We start from the raw sequence: 15,289 nt of genomic DNA on the forward strand, positions 1-15,289 counted from the left end.
GTCATTCAACAACAGTGAACTTACAATGGGGATGGAAGACCACCTACAACTCCCTTCCAGCCTCCCCACAGCGCATGGTCTGGATTTGGTGTCTTCTGCATGTTGGGCTGGGCTGTTCTGGTGGAAGATGAACCCCAGGGTGCAAGGCACCCTGCACAGACCCTGTACCACCTCACAGGCATCTTTGAGGCTGGGGTCACCCCTGCTGCTGCATTACCTCCATGGAGGAGGTGTCAGGACAGGCTGCTTGTATCAGTGCTGGTAAAATGAGTAATTAGAGCATCACACAACAGCCCAGCTTGGAAGAGACCTCAGGAGATCATCTGGTCCAAGATTTTGTGGGAAAGGGAGCCTAGATGAGGTTATCTAGCACTTTGTCCACTTGCTTCTTGAAAACCTCCAGTGATGAGGACTCGACCACATCCCTGGGGAGGTTGTTCCAGCAAATGGTTGTTCTCATTTTAGTGCAGGGAGTGCTTCTGGAAGTGGACCTCTGTGGTCTGTAGCAGTAAATTACCATCATCCTTGGGAGGGTTTTGGCCTGGACTGATGACTGTCCAAACCATTCCTGGGCACTGCTGGGAGTTAGCACAGGCCAGGGGGATGTGAGTCTCCCCATTTGCTTACCATGACATGTACAACAACTCATCCCACGTCGGAGGTGGCCTGATGCCACATTCCCCCTGGGTTTCCCTCTGTAGCCTCAGCCCTTAGCCTGACTGCTCATCCCTACCTTTGCCTGAAGAGGTTATTGTCATAGTATCTGCAGGCTGCCCTCCTGTCGCACTTCTTCTCCCAGAGGATGCAGGTCGTGTCGATGGCGCTGCCATACAGAACGGGTCCCGGCATCCATGCTGGAAGCAGAGGGTCAGAGGGGACTTTCTTATGTGATGGGAGCGCCTTTCCTGGGACAGACCCAACCCTGGTTCTTTTCCCATGTGCTAAGGGATTGGAAAGTCCCACAAAGCCGCTGGTCCTGCGCAGCACGCCAAGGGCTAGCTGTGCATTTGCACACAAGGTGCAAGACAGTCCTTCTTTCTCATTGCTCTTTGATAAGGGACCATCGCTCATCCCGGGAACGATGCTCACCTCCTTCATGCACTGTGCATGCAAGCACCTTCCCACAACTGCAGTGGCATATTCCAGGGGCCTCCAAGTGAACATGGATTTTCACCACAGGAAAAATAACTAGTGGGCTCACAGGACATGATTTGCAGCCACCTGACGGGCTGGAGGCAAACAGCAGTATCTGAACACAGCCAAGGGCTGCCCTCCTGGACCTAAGCTTATTCCCTGCCCTCTTTTATTTAGCTGCGTAGGTGTACCCCCACAGAGATGCTCGTCCCTCCCCACCATGTGCAGCCTTCTAGGCCCTGCAGGGAAGCATCTTTCCCTGGCTTAGGACAGACTTTGCCCAGCTGAATAAACAGTACTTCTGCAGCCCTGGAGCTGCTCAGGGATAAAATCCCCATGAACCCCCAGGAGCTGCCATGATTTTCTAGGATGGCATTTCAACACATATTAATTTACCTAAAACTCTCAGCAGCATGAACTGTATCCCAACAGCAAATGATTTGTCTTCAGGATGGATGCTCCTGAAAAACAAAATGGAAATGTGTGTCCCCTCTGGCAATTCTGCAAAGAGGGATGTTTCCCTCCCTGGCATCACACAAAGGTTTGCAGCACCTCAAAAATTCATCCTTCCACCTGACCACCAAGGACCCCTGGCAGCTCCCATTTACATCAGCAAAAATGATGAAGGGCTAGAAATTCATTAGGGCTAGAAATAGAAGCTTACCACCGTCTTTTCTTAGCCTGAAAAACCTACCGAACTCCATGAGAGGCAGGGAGGAGCTCAGCTAAGTATTTTTGCTTTTAATTTAAAGAATCCACGTGAGTAAAACACAAACAGAAACCAATATAGCCGCTGGCTCTGCCAAACACAAACAATAAAAGGGATGTTTTTTGTAACTGAAGAAGTGATTTACCCGTGGAGGAAGTGGCTTTTTTTGAGGTGGGGTGCCCCAGCATATATTTCAGTGGTACCACAGTTTTCTGAAATAAATATTTCAGACTGTGGCTCCTGCTGGGGTCACACATGGGGGAGGACTGGGTGGCAGAGGACCTCCAGGTCAGCACACCTCCAAGGACTCAGCTTCCCTTCCCTCTCTGACTGCCTGGTGTACACGTAGCTCACTCTTGGCAGAAAAAGGAGATTTAAAAATACCTGGCCGTCAAGGTAAAAACAGGCTTTAACCACAACTTTTCCCTAAAAAGCAACTGTTTGGAGTGCTTCGACCACAGAAACAAGCTTGGAAATATCATTTATAGACTAACACAGAGATTCCCCTATGGATTTCCCCTCTCTCCCCACACAGCCCCCCCCCACACCCTCAGCCTTTCCTGCTCATCCCAGGCTCCAGCCCCACCAGTCTGGGGCTCGTGTGGAAGCTGGCTCCAGCCTGCCCCATGGGCAACTTTCCAAGGCTGCGAGAAACCAGAGTTCTCATAGCTTCTCTGCCCTGGCAAGGCAGGCTGTATTCAAGCGAGATCCATGAGAAGAAAGGAAGGTAATTAAACTCCTTAACAGAGAGCTGCATTAAAATGTGCCAAAGTACTGCTGTGCTAAATTAATGCCGAGTTATTGGTGCATCTCGTTACTGAGGTATCAGCTATGGGTGGGGAGAAGGAACAGGATGGCTGTTGGACCTGGAAGTTGTGCTGATACCAGGAATAGGGGGTGCTGAGGACAACGTGGGGTTCCTATGAGCCCCACGGTGGACATGCTGTGGGGGCCTGGCATGGTGTGGCACCCACCCACCCACCGGCTGCTCCCTCCTTAAGCCTGTTGGTGAGCACCAATGCTGCCTGCAAGAGCAATCAGCCATGCAGCACTGGTGGTTCCATGGCAAAGCCTCCAGCAGCCCAAGGTCTCCACTTGCTGCTAAACTCTGCAGGGATCAGCAGCCACAGCCAGAGAGACCTTGAAAGAGCCTCTGTAGTCTTAGGGCAGCAGGAGCTCTGTTAGTGCAGGGTCTACAGGAGCAAGTCCTGAAGGTCTCTCCTGCTTCAGGTCCTGGAAATGCTCAGTGCTTCTGGCCAGACCTGCTGTGCCAGGTCTTTGCTAGCAAAGTACAGCCTGCTCTTGAGCCATGCATAGCCTAGAAGATGGACAACCACATGAGCTGCCAGATGACAGGAGCAGGGAAGCCCTGTTCCCTGTTCCCTGCGACAACTCGTGCAAAACCCATGTAAAAACAAAGGGAGGAACTGGGCATGAGGTGCAATATAGGGCTGATCTAACCTTCCAGTCCCTCAGCTGGAGAAAAACTTCTTCCTCAATTCAAGGACCCCTTGGTTTTCCAAACACCACCTCTGGATGCTTTTTCTGGCTGCACCTAGACCACGGCCAAACCAGTCTGCTCACCTGAGGATGAGCATGAAGGATGGCGTGTGGGACATGCTGGCGAGGATCCCTGCCAGGCAGGACAGGACCACAAAGGGCAGGAAGAGGTGGAAGCAGTCGGTGCCACAGGTCCCGGGCTTGGCGAACCCCGCGAGCCCGTTTTTGGAGATGCAGCTGCAGTTGGTGTAGTTCTGCAAAGAAGAGAGAAAACCCAAAGCTACTCGTCCGCTCAAAGCTATGGAGATACCAGGAATAGCTGCCAGCTGTCATAGGAAGGGAGGGTGTTTAGGTTTTGTCTGTAAATAATTAGCAGTAATTAGCACTCAACACTTCAGGGAGCAGGGGGTGGAAAAAAAGAAACATACAATGAAGCTGGCTGGGGATAACAGACTGAGTGGATGAGAAAACACATATTGCCATGCCCACTTCCAGCCTTCCACACGCTGTCATCTCTGACAGGAGGTCCCAGTCCCCAGTAGGAGATATCACACAGGTGAGCACACACAGCTGATGGGGAAGCTGGGACCACCACAGTACCTTGGTTCATCTCCCTGTACTTCCAGAGGCACCTGGAAATGCTCCTTACCCAGACACATCCTTGCCCTGTTGGTGTGAGCCCCAGCAATGCCTCCCCACCCTCTGCAGCAATCCTACGCTTGTGCTCCCAGCCCCGTGTTGCACGCCTGTTGTGCGCTGAAGATGCCTACACATAATGTAAGCTTAACGTTATCGTTTGCCAGCTGAACACTTTGGCATCCTGCATAAATCTGGGGTTTTGGCATGGACAAATCTCACCCACAGCTAATAAAACATTGAAGCCTGATGTGAGCTTACACACCTGTGTTCCATCTTTTGGAGGAAATAGCTGGGGAGCATCCTGGGCTCCATCACCTGTACCCAGCTTGTCTCCTGCTGAGAGACCCTTCATCCAGGGGCTACGTGTAGAGCAGAGCTGGCAACCGAGGCCAGAGCCCAGGCTCAGGGGGGCACTAAATCAGAAAACACTTGCTAGGGGAAAATGCAAAATCTCACCTTTGAGAGAGGATCATAAATAACTGGCACAGCATTAGCAAAGGAAAGATGCCCTAGGGCAAGGGATATGGATTTTTTTCTTTTCCTCCAGAATTTAGTCACAATTTTCTCTTTTCTTAACAAGAAATGTCTTTTTTTTTGAAAGAGACCTTTAAATAAAATGAGCAGGATCTTATTGTTGCCGGAGGGGGACAGATTCATGCCGGGATGGCAGTTTGCACAAGGTGATCTCAGAGACAGAGGCAGCCCAGGGTCTCCCAAATCCCCATTCCTACATCACTGCCTGGGGAAGTGGCATGGGTGACACCCATAAAAGAGACCCACAAGGCTGAGAGCACAATGTGGGGGGAGATTTGGGATGAAAAGGCATGTAATTCCTCCTCCTTCCTTTAGGAAAGAAGATTTAATATTTTAAATTAAGACTGGGATTTATCTTCTTCAGCCATCTGAAATGAACTAAATCAAACTCATCATCTGGGCTCCTTCTGCAGTCATGGAGGGAGAAATGGGTCTCCAGAGGACCCACCACAGAGAAGTGCCTATGATAGCCGAGATTAATTTGGGCCAAAGCAGTTAACAAAAATGCAATTAGATAAATTCAAACTTGCTTGATCTCTGTGACCACTACCTTTTCCAGAGAATCACAGTCACGACATTAAGGGGACTCGTACAAAGCCAAATGGAGACCAAGGGCTGGAGATACACGTGGTGGAGGCACAAGGCAGAGCTCTTCCCCTTTCATTCAAAACCTTGGAGGATTTTAGAGCAGGGAGCATGACCCTGGTTGCAAAAACCTCTGAGCAGCGGGGACAAGCCACAAAGCCACCAGTGGCCCATCTCTGTGAGACGCATCGTCTGGGCAACAGTGCCACAAGGCTGACGCAGCCCCAGGGCTAGGCAAACCACCCAGTGAAGTGGGGAGAGGAGAATAACGGAGAGCAGCCCTGAAACCAGGGCTGTGGTTTCTGGGCAGGAGCAGGCAGCTGGGTGGCACACAGCCAGCCCCGGGTTTTTCAGGGCTGTGCGTCAAACTTCCCCAACAGTACCATTTAGCAATTGTTTTCTTAAGAGAGAAAGCTGTTCACATTATACTCTGCCTGATGCTGCCTTATTTAATCCTTTTTTTTTTTTTTTTTTTTTTTTTTTTCTTCCAGCTGGGACCTTCCTGTATACTAAATTTTGGGGGTTGTGCTGACCAGACCAGACCAGACCAGACTCAGCTGGCAGCAGGGAGACGTCCCCACTCCCATCCATGGCAATGCACGATGAAAACAGAGCAAGGCTCAGAAACCCAGAAGCCCATGGCACAGAGATTCCTGCAGTCCTAGGGGAGCTTCCGTGGCCACCTCACTCCAACAGGTCATGCTGGACCCAAACAAACAGCAAAGCACTAAAAAGTTGTCACTGCCAGGGAGCAAAGTTTGTAGGCTCCTGCCATTGCCCATGAAATTTGGGAACATCGGGCAATGCAAAGAGCAAATCGCTTTCAGTGCACGAAGGCTTTCAAATGAGAGTATTAAAGCCAAGCTTGCACCATGCAAGCCTTCTCTGGAAGGGCTGCAGCAAAGCTAAGCACAAAATTGTAGGTTTTTCTGCACAGTGGGAGGTTTTCTAGAAACCCAGGCATTTGGGACACGGAAAGCAGTGGGCAATGAGTGCTGCAGGTCCCTGCTCTGGCAAAGAGGTGCTGAAAATGGTAAGAACAGTGTAATGCAGCAGAGAAAGCAGGAGCTGAAAGAATGCCATAACCTATTTTTTTTTTCTTTTATGCAACAGGTACTACCCAAGAGGGTCTGAGGTTGCTCTGCAGACACCTGAGCTCAGCTCCTAGTCCAGCATGATAAAGGAGCAGGGCTCAGCATCTGTAGCCACATCACTGCATGCCACGAGCTCCCATCCCAGGCAGGCGCAACGTGCTCCAGCTACGACGTGCTGGCACATGGCTCAGTATTTATACCAACCTACCAAGACACAGTCCCTGTGCAGGAGAACCTCTCACACAACTCAGATTGGGTCAAGCTGCATCAGTAGGTGGAAAGAAGATTCAGCAAGTTATCTTAGTGCTAAAGGAAGAATTAATGCTGGCTTTACCAAGTAGTGTTTGCATGGCACCATCAAGGGAGCCCTGATTTTGCTCTAACGTGTGGCTACACAGGGTGCCAAAGGGCTGGAGGCATCTTTGAGAAGGAAGAAACAGTTGAAAAGGATCTGCTGTACAAAAGGCCGGTACAGGGATGCATAAAAGTATGTTTGGGACTAAGGTCTGGCAGAAAATGTAATTGTTACTAAAATGAAGTGTTGTTAATTAACAAAATGCTGCTAAAAAGTGCCCAGACAGTCCCATGCTGCCATGCATATCCTGTGCCAAGAACACAGCGGAAAACTACTCACCCTATATGAATTGCTAACTTTTTTCAGATAGGTATTTGAATTGGCAAAGATTTCCATACTATTTATTTGTTGAACCGTATTGACTGGAGACCAGACAGACAATTGGCACTGTGAAAACTCAGCTCTGTTGGGGTTTTGGTAGCAGGCAGGGAGGAGCAGAGGAGAGAGAAGCACAGGGCAGCGAAATAACCCTGCCAGGTCTGCAGATCAAGGGTAAGCCCAGAGCAAACCCCATTTCTCTAGCCCTTGCATCGGGACTCTCCTGCTAAGTTATCCTCTCATGCAAGACGTGTGCCTTGACAACTGGCACTTGGGGAGGGGATGCAAGCTGCAACTAGAACATAACTTTTTAAGCTGCAAATCTGCAGTCTGAAAGGTGGATTAACATTACTCCAATGAGGCCCTCCCAGAGCATTCACTGGAGGTCTGCTAAATGTCACTGCTGCGTGCACTGGGGCAATGGTCCCTCCAGGCCTGGCTTGCCCAGAATATACAGAGTTGCTCCCAGAGTCTCCAAAAGCAAGATTTATCTCCTTTCTCTTGATCTATAGATGTAGCATAGCTAAAATGAATTATATGATGGAAACACCCAGGCTGCTTCTGCAACTGTAGGTATCAGTTGAGCGTTTTCAGCTGGTATTTCCCCTCACTCTGCAGGGAGGGAGTTTGGACCAAGTGTAGTTTTGCATTTTGCTTCAGCAAAAAAATTTAAATAATTAAATTATTCATTCTAGGCTTTGAACAGTATTTTAGGTAAAGGCCAAACAAAAACTATGGGGTAAGCACTATGGGTGATACCTGCGGCAAGACATCAAGGTATGTGAAAATGTGTACCACATGCACTGATATTTTGCCTTCACAACCCTCGAAAAATGGAAACACTCGGACTCCATCAAGTTTCAGGGAACTTTGGGCATGTGATGCCTTAATTGGGAGCCTGGTTTCATAGAACCACAGAATGGTTGGGTTGTAAGGGACCTTCAAGACCATACAAGTCCCTACCAGGGGCAGGGCCCCCTCCCCCCAGCCCAGGCTGCTCCCAGCCCCGTCCAGCCTGGCCTTGAGCCCTGCCAGGGATGGGGCACCCACAGCTGCTCTGGGCAGCCTGGGCCAGCGCCTCGCCGCCCTCACGGGGAAGGGTTTCTTCCTCATATCTAATCAGTAGGTCAAGGATCATAGATGGGGCAATTCATAGCAGGAGCCTTCTGGAGGTGGGCTGCCTCACCCTGCTGAGAAACATCCACTTGAGTGGAGAGCATGGAGGAACATCCACAATCAACATCCCTTGAGTACAAGAGGCATCCATGGATGTGAGGTCATGCTAGGTGCTGAGATTGGCCCTTCCGTACCGCCCATCCTCCTGTCCCACCACAGGAAACACAGCTAAGAAAGGTGACCTTGTTGGTGACCGTTTAGGGGTGAAGGGAAAGCAAAAGGCAAAAAGTCCACTCAAACTGCTAGGTAGCAAGGGAGATACTGAAACTAGGGTTTGTGGAGCAAAACCTGACCTTGAAAGGAGCAGTGGATGGGGGAGGACACCTTGACATCCTCCAAGGCTGGATACCTAAAAAGGTTTCTGCTTGCTGCCTTGGCCAAGGACCTCTACTGGCAAGGACTGCATTAAGCTGGAGAGCGCTAAGAGACACCAGGGTTTTCCTGGGACATTCTCAGCCTTCCCCTGTTCATTTCAAAGGGTCATGCCCAACACCAGGAGCTTGTCCAACGCTAACAAACATCAGAAAACCTAATTGCCAGACTTGAGTACTGCATTGGTCGTCCCTCATTAGCCATCCCAAGGCAGGACACGAGCACAGTGGAAATGACTCACCAAGACCGAGTTGTCTGCATCAATATTTATGACTCTGCAGCCAGCAGAACAGGGTGAGATGTATTCAATAGCGTTAGAGCCGCAGATGGGGTTATAGGCTTTCTCAGGGCAGTTACACTGGAGGTTACACTCCAAGGTGTGGTGTCCAACTTCAGAGCTACAGCAGGAAGAAAATATTAATCCATGGTATTGAGCATCATTAACATGCATCTTATACAGGAAATATACTGCACGTACATTGAGGTTAGTAAAGAAACGCTTGATTGTTTAACAAAACCTTCCCCATATGCAAGTGATGACCCACAGAAATTCCACTTTAACCCCACAAGCCTGCGCTCTGCCTGGGCAACACATGCTGACCACAAATGGTTAAGGGAGTCACCCACTTACTTCAACAGTTGGGCTCGGTAATCTTAATGGCCTTTTCCAACCTAAACAATTTTATGATTCTGTATTTGGCCCCAAATGTGGAGCCTTGGGGTATTTGCAACAGCACGCTGTGGGAGGCGGTGAGCTGAGGGCTTGGATAAGCTTCCACCGAGACCACGGCATGCTGAACGTGTGATTTTACAGAAGCCATTCCCTTGAGGGAAGACAAGAAGGTCCTGCTGGTGTTTAACGGTAGAGAGAAGCAGCCACAGCTCTGAAGGTGTGATTCCAGGGCTGGCCCCTGCCCAGATTATTCACCTGTGAGTAACATGCCACACTTGCCAAGAAGAAATTTTAATCTTGTGCGGTTTGTGCCAAAAACCATGTTCATTTAAGGTTTCACAACCAGTCATGAAGTTAGAAGGAGTAAGGACGCAGCAGATTAAGTGTTTATTCACAAAAGCATTAATTTTAGACTTATTTTGTCACCATTAACTGTTTCTCATGAAGGAATAAACACATTTCTGGGCATTCTGCTTAGCTCCCACCTCCACCCTGAGGAGTGCAGCTGGGGATGGGGTGTCCCCACAGCCCTAGGAATGACCCACTCATGCCCAGCCTAGCTGGAGATGTCGGTACCTCTCGCTGTAGGTAATGCCTGCAACCTTCTGCGTGGGGCAGCCGAGGAAGAGGAGGGGGAAAGCCATGAGCAGGCAGAGGAACATGCCGAGGACGCATATGGCACTGCATTGCCTCAAGGACATCTGGAACCGCTTCAGGATGGCACCACCCACAATGATTCCGACCATCGCCCCAGGGATGTTCACAGCACCTGGGGAAAGAAAGGTAGGTCCTATACCTTGTTTTCCATCCTCCAAGCTGTATCCGTCCCTTCATTATAGCAAAGGCCTGGAGGATTTGTTGTTGGGTTCCTCTTTTTCAGCATGGGTGATCTGGAGGGGATCAGCGGTTTTGCGGGGACTGCTGGAATAATGCTAAAAAAGAACAGCTTTGCCAAAACAGCAGGATCCCACAGCAAGCTGGCTGCCTTATGTATCCATGCGTGGAAGATGTAGAGAGCAGTGAAAAGCTATGCTTCAGCCAGCAAATGTGATTTTTTTAGTGTAGACAGGAGAAAATATCAAGTAAACCCAGAGAGGATATGTAATTTCTGTGTAATGCAGTAATGTGCCCATTTCTGTGGCCATCATTGTGAAACTGTGAAGGTTTCCATGACAGGCTTGGCATTTTGCAAAACACACCTTTACAATGGGATACAAAAGTGCAGATACAGAAGTGCAATCTATTTAATTCAACAAAGGCTCAACGGGGAGGTTGCTTTGAGCCCATAAATACCCACACAACGAAGGGATTTCCAACTACAGAAAGCTTTTTGATTTCACAGAATAAGGCAAAGCAAGGATCAGTAGCTGGGAACAAAAGCTAGATAAATTTGTCCAAGAAATATGGTGCATGTCCTCAACAGAGCAGATAAATCAAGCCTGGGAACAAGTCAGCAGGGCAGACCAGTGGAGGACACCACTGCTTCAGCATTTAACCTTTCTGCCTGTACTTAGCCGGGGTTGCTGGGCTCTGCCAGTCTGCTCCGCTCGCTTTCTTCTGACTTATTCATTGCAGACTTCAGAAGACTCTTTCTCTGAGGATGCATGCTGTTTGTTCAAAACTATATTTTAAATACTTCTGTGTCTGGGCCTCTGAACTCTCCAGCTGATTAAAAGAGTAGGATTTTATTCTTCATATTTTTATTACCGTGAGAAGATCGCACAGGGAGACCTCAGGCTCGGACAGGATATTCTGGATGTTACAATACAAGCAAAAGCAGTCTGATGTGATGAGCACATATCCTGCTTAATACTTGTTATTTTCCTTCAGGACACTACCAACAGCAAGCAACGTTACAAGTCTGACTACAACAAACATTTTGAAGAGTTCAGACACGATCAGGACACCATCTGACTGGCCTCTTGCTGCAAAGCATCTTCAAAATGCATGCATACACTTCTGCAGCTTTTAATTTTATTGACTATCCACTTTTTAAAGGACCCTTAACCCAATGATCGATGTAAAGTAATCCCTGCTACAGAAACATGCGCAGTTCCTATCTGATCCTTCTCTGCTTCCTTGATGCAATGAGTTGGTTTCCTCTTCTTGATTACAGGGAACAGCTTTAGATAGCAAACATTTCTCTGGGTCTGAAAAGAGTTTTTTTCTAGCAAGCTCAGGCTGCAGTGTAAGGGGAGGAAAGTAGATAGTAGCTGAAAAAGCATACGGACAAGGGCCTCATGCCACGTCTGTCTGAGGCAACGGAAGGAGACTGGCAGCTCCAGAGGTGCTTCTTAGTAATCTCTAGATTATTCTCTAAGAGGTACTCAAAAACTGGCAAGCCTTGACAGCAACACTTACCAATGATCATGTTGGCCAAGGACGCCGTGAGGGAGAACTGTCTCTCCAGGAACTTCCCCATGAATGTTGCTAAACCAGCAACCATGGCAGAGAGGTTGACCTGAGCCAACACCACCAGCAGGTAGACGGGATGACGCAGGTTCCTCAACAGGACCAGAGGAAAATCTGAAAGAAAAAGGAGAAGCCTGATGCACAAAGACGAGGTGTACAGCAAAATATTAATCCATGGAAAGTGGCAAAACCTTTACTTTCCCTACATATTTTTTGTGCAGAATTAACTCTTTCAGAGTGGTGAGCTCTTCTGACTGTTTCATTTACAAAAAAGCAGGATGTGTGCTTTCAGGGATTATTATTTCAAGGCTCAATTGCGTGACCACTTGGATATTAAAAAGTCAGGATGAAGCATCAGGACACTGCAAAAAAGGGTGAGAGAGGGAAGCCAAAGATCCCTCCTGCCTCAGGACCAGCTGTGGGATGAGTGAACCAATGGCAGAAGTTAGTTGTTGTAGGAGATGAAGCAAAAAAATAGGGTTTTCAGTGTAAAGCATGTCCAGCCTCAGAGTGAATGCCAGAAGAGAGCAACTCCTCTCTGGACATACCCCACCTCTGCAGAGCTTACCTTTGTAACTGTTAATCCTTTGGAATTGTTGTTAAAGGTTGGTCACTTTCTGCTGAATGCCCATGAAGTTGAGACTGGGAACTTCCCTAAACACATCGTCACACAGGCAGCGTATAAAGGGTCTGTGCCAGTGCAATAGGAAACTGTTGGAGGCATCAGCAGCGCAGCATAGCATAGCACAGCATAGAGCAGAGCAGAGCAGGGCAGGACAGGACAGGACAGACGGACAGAGCAGGACAGAGCAGGACAAAGCAGGACAGGACAGGACAGGACAGCACAGGACAGGACAGCACAGGACAGGACAGAACAGAACAGAACAGAACAGAACAGAGTAGAGTAGAGTAGAGTAGAGTAGAGTAGAGTAGAGTAGAGTAGAATAGAATAGAATAGAATAGAATAGAATAGAATAGAATAGAATAGAATAGAATAGAATAGAATAGAATAGAATAGAATAGAATAGAATAGAATAGGCCAAAACATTTCAGTTGGAAGGGATCCACAATGATCATCTCGTCCAACTGCCTGACCAGTTCAGGGCTGACCGACACTTAAAGCCGGTTGTGAAGGGCAATGTCCAAATGTCTCTTAAACTCTGACAGGTGTGGGGCAACAACCACCTCTCCAGGAAGCCTGTGCCAGGGTTTGGACCCCCCCTTGGTAAAGAAATGTTTCCTAAGTAAACTTTAAATGAAGTATCTTGACCCAAGAAAATCAGTATCTCACACCAACACTTGGGTGATATGCTGAAGCAGTCCTGAACATCTGCTAATGCAGAACACCTTCTGCAGCAATACCTCCTGCTAAGCTCTCCTTCAGCTGCCAGCATCTTACGATGCTTTAGGAGAAACACAAGTGGCTCTGCAATAGTTTTTCAGCCTCAGCTGAACCTCTATAAATACTGTCTGTATCTCCTGCCTTCGATGGGTGGACTGTAGCAGGATGGTTGAGAGCAACATGGAAACCTGCACATCTTTCCCCGGCCACCTACAGGCTACAGCGTGATTACAGGGGTTGATACAAACACACTTGCCCCGAGTAAACACAGCCTCAGCTCCTTTCCCTGAAGCTTTCTGGCAGGGTTCCTGCTGAAACAAAAACAAAAGTAGCTGGGAAGTCATTAAAATTTAATTTATGTGTTTGCTGCTGTTGCAATTTCAATGGTGGTTTTTTTTTGTTTCAATCGTAAAAATGTATTTTTTTATTATGGGCAAGAAACGCTCTGGCAAATTCCCCTGTGGCTGGACTCTCACTGCTTGAGGAAAAGATTTCTTCAGCCTGCCCAGCACAGACAGCTGCCCCATGCCATGGGAATCGGGATGCCCGATGCTGGCACCCGCCAGCTGGGAGGCTGCAGTTCTTCAGCCTGCAGTGATTCCTCCTTTGTGCACACCCTGAGCCCACTTTCTGCTCATGCCCTTGCTTCCCCTGAACTATCGCCTTCCCCCGTGCTTTGTGCAGCTTTGCAGCACGCAAGCAAAGGGCGTGCATAAGGGCAACTTCCAGACAAACAGATGATGAGTTTCCCAGATGAGGGCTCTGAAAGCCAATATGCTGAAGCAGAGATAAGGAATTAACAGGGAGGATTAATGCAAGGGCCTGCCATAAATGAATGATGTCAATTCTTAGAAGCTCACAAACAATTGGGACAATCTTTGTATCTGCTCCAGCACAGAGGTGCTTGGAAGATCGTAGTGGGGAGAACTATCTGGTGCTTGTCTGGGAGTTGCCCCAAGCTGTGTATTTGCTTTAGATGTCCTAAAAAGTCATGTGAAGAGCGAAGGTCCCTCTGTGGATGTGAGGGGGTCCCCCACATATGAAGGCAAAGCTCTCGCCCATAGGAGTATTGCCTCTCCAGCTCAGCACTCTGCTCTCAGGGTTAGGCAAGCAGCTGAAGACGTTGGAGAGCAGCAGACACATGGCACTAGAGAGGGTCCAAGCATGCAAGGCTCATTGAAGGACCCTGAAATACTGACACACTGGAGAGCCTGGAGGCTAGCAGTCAACTGGAGAGGGAATGAGCTGCGATGATATCCCTGCCCATGGCAGGGGGGGCTGGAACTAGATGATCTTTAAGGTCCCTTCCAACCCAAACCATTCAATGAATTTTGTGGGCTAGACCAAGGTGAACCCCAAAGAGAGGAGGTGGTTTTGCTCTTAAGTATCAATAAAGGTCTTCCTTTTTAAAGCATATTCCTAGTTTACATACTGGAATATCTCAGACACATTGCAAATATGAAACCTCAACTTTCACCCTAAAAGATCTCCCAAGAGTTAATCCAGCCTTTTGTGGAGGTAGTAGGAATCCTCTACCAAAAAGATTTATTTTCCCTAGAGTTCTTTGGTCTTTCCAGTCACACTACAGCCCCTCTGACACCCCAGATCACAGCTATAAAGCTACAGCAACAAGCAGGTCTCCTACTTCATGGTGGGAGGCAGTGAGGTTGCTGTCCTCTGCAATCACCATCTCACTACTAATTCGATCTGTCCTCTGCAATCACCATCTCACTACTAATTCAATCTTCCTTACACCTCCAGAAAGGAAGCTGGGCAGATACTAAAAACAAGTGGAAACTTCAAAATAATACTAAAAAAACATCCTTGAAACCATCTTTAAGTACCATAGAGAAACAAACAAGTCACAAGCCCTGTGGTTTCATTTCTTTGATCACCTTTAACGGATTAATTCCCAGTACGCGTAAGAGAAACTGCACACCCACCCAGGTGTTTTCAGCCAAAGCCTAGAAATCACTCAGGCTAGCTAAATCCTGCTTTCTTGATTACTGCAAGCAGGTCTGACGCCTGCAAAAGGAGCACTTCATGAATACCAGAAGCAGGGTGCAACCCAATGTCACGCAGAGCATCTGTGCAAGAGCCAAGATCATTACCCACAGTACTGTCAGCTTTCCTACTTTTGAACAACTCCAGTGCATGGAGCCTGCTCCCTTCTTGGGTAATTGACCTCATTCTCTGGAAATGTCCCCGGTGCTTTGCCTGAGTATTTATCCTGAACACAGCCCCATCCTGTTATTGCTGATTGTGCATAGAAAAGCTCTTCCTGTCCTTGAGGTAGTTTCCAGGGCTCTGCAAAAACTGTTCTCTGCTCTTTGCACCTTGCCCCAGAAGTAGTTAAAGCTTCCAGCGGCTTCCAGAGAAATGGAGAACGCGAAGCACCTAATGGGATGGGGTCTAAACCATCCTTATTTTGTTCTCAATAAACTGC

The 15,289-nt window shown here is 48.3% G+C and overlaps 1 protein-coding gene across 4 annotated transcripts in view; it reads right to left on the reverse strand.

Annotated features, from left to right (window-relative positions):
- Nucleotides 1-15,289, reverse strand: part of SLCO2B1 (solute carrier organic anion transporter family member 2B1) — a 61,457-nt gene that overhangs the window by 1,214 nt on the left and 44,954 nt on the right. For all 4 annotated transcript variants that reach the window (XM_027776850.2, XM_005230418.3, XM_055803224.1 and 1 more), the window contains 6 exons: nt 11,451-11,615; nt 9,666-9,858; nt 8,658-8,814; nt 3,428-3,597; nt 1,531-1,595; nt 734-854 (listed from right to left, as the gene is read on the reverse strand). In XM_027776850.2, the coding sequence (XP_027632651.1) occupies nt 734-854; nt 1,531-1,595; nt 3,428-3,597; nt 8,658-8,814; nt 9,666-9,858; nt 11,451-11,615 (871 nt within the window). The remainder of the gene's footprint in view (nt 1-733; nt 855-1,530; nt 1,596-3,427; nt 3,598-8,657; nt 8,815-9,665; nt 9,859-11,450; nt 11,616-15,289) is intronic.

Source organism: Falco peregrinus, chromosome 4, assembly GCF_023634155.1.
Source record: "Falco peregrinus isolate bFalPer1 chromosome 4, bFalPer1.pri, whole genome shotgun sequence".
NCBI classification, from domain to species: Eukaryota; Metazoa; Chordata; class Aves; order Falconiformes; family Falconidae; genus Falco; species Falco peregrinus.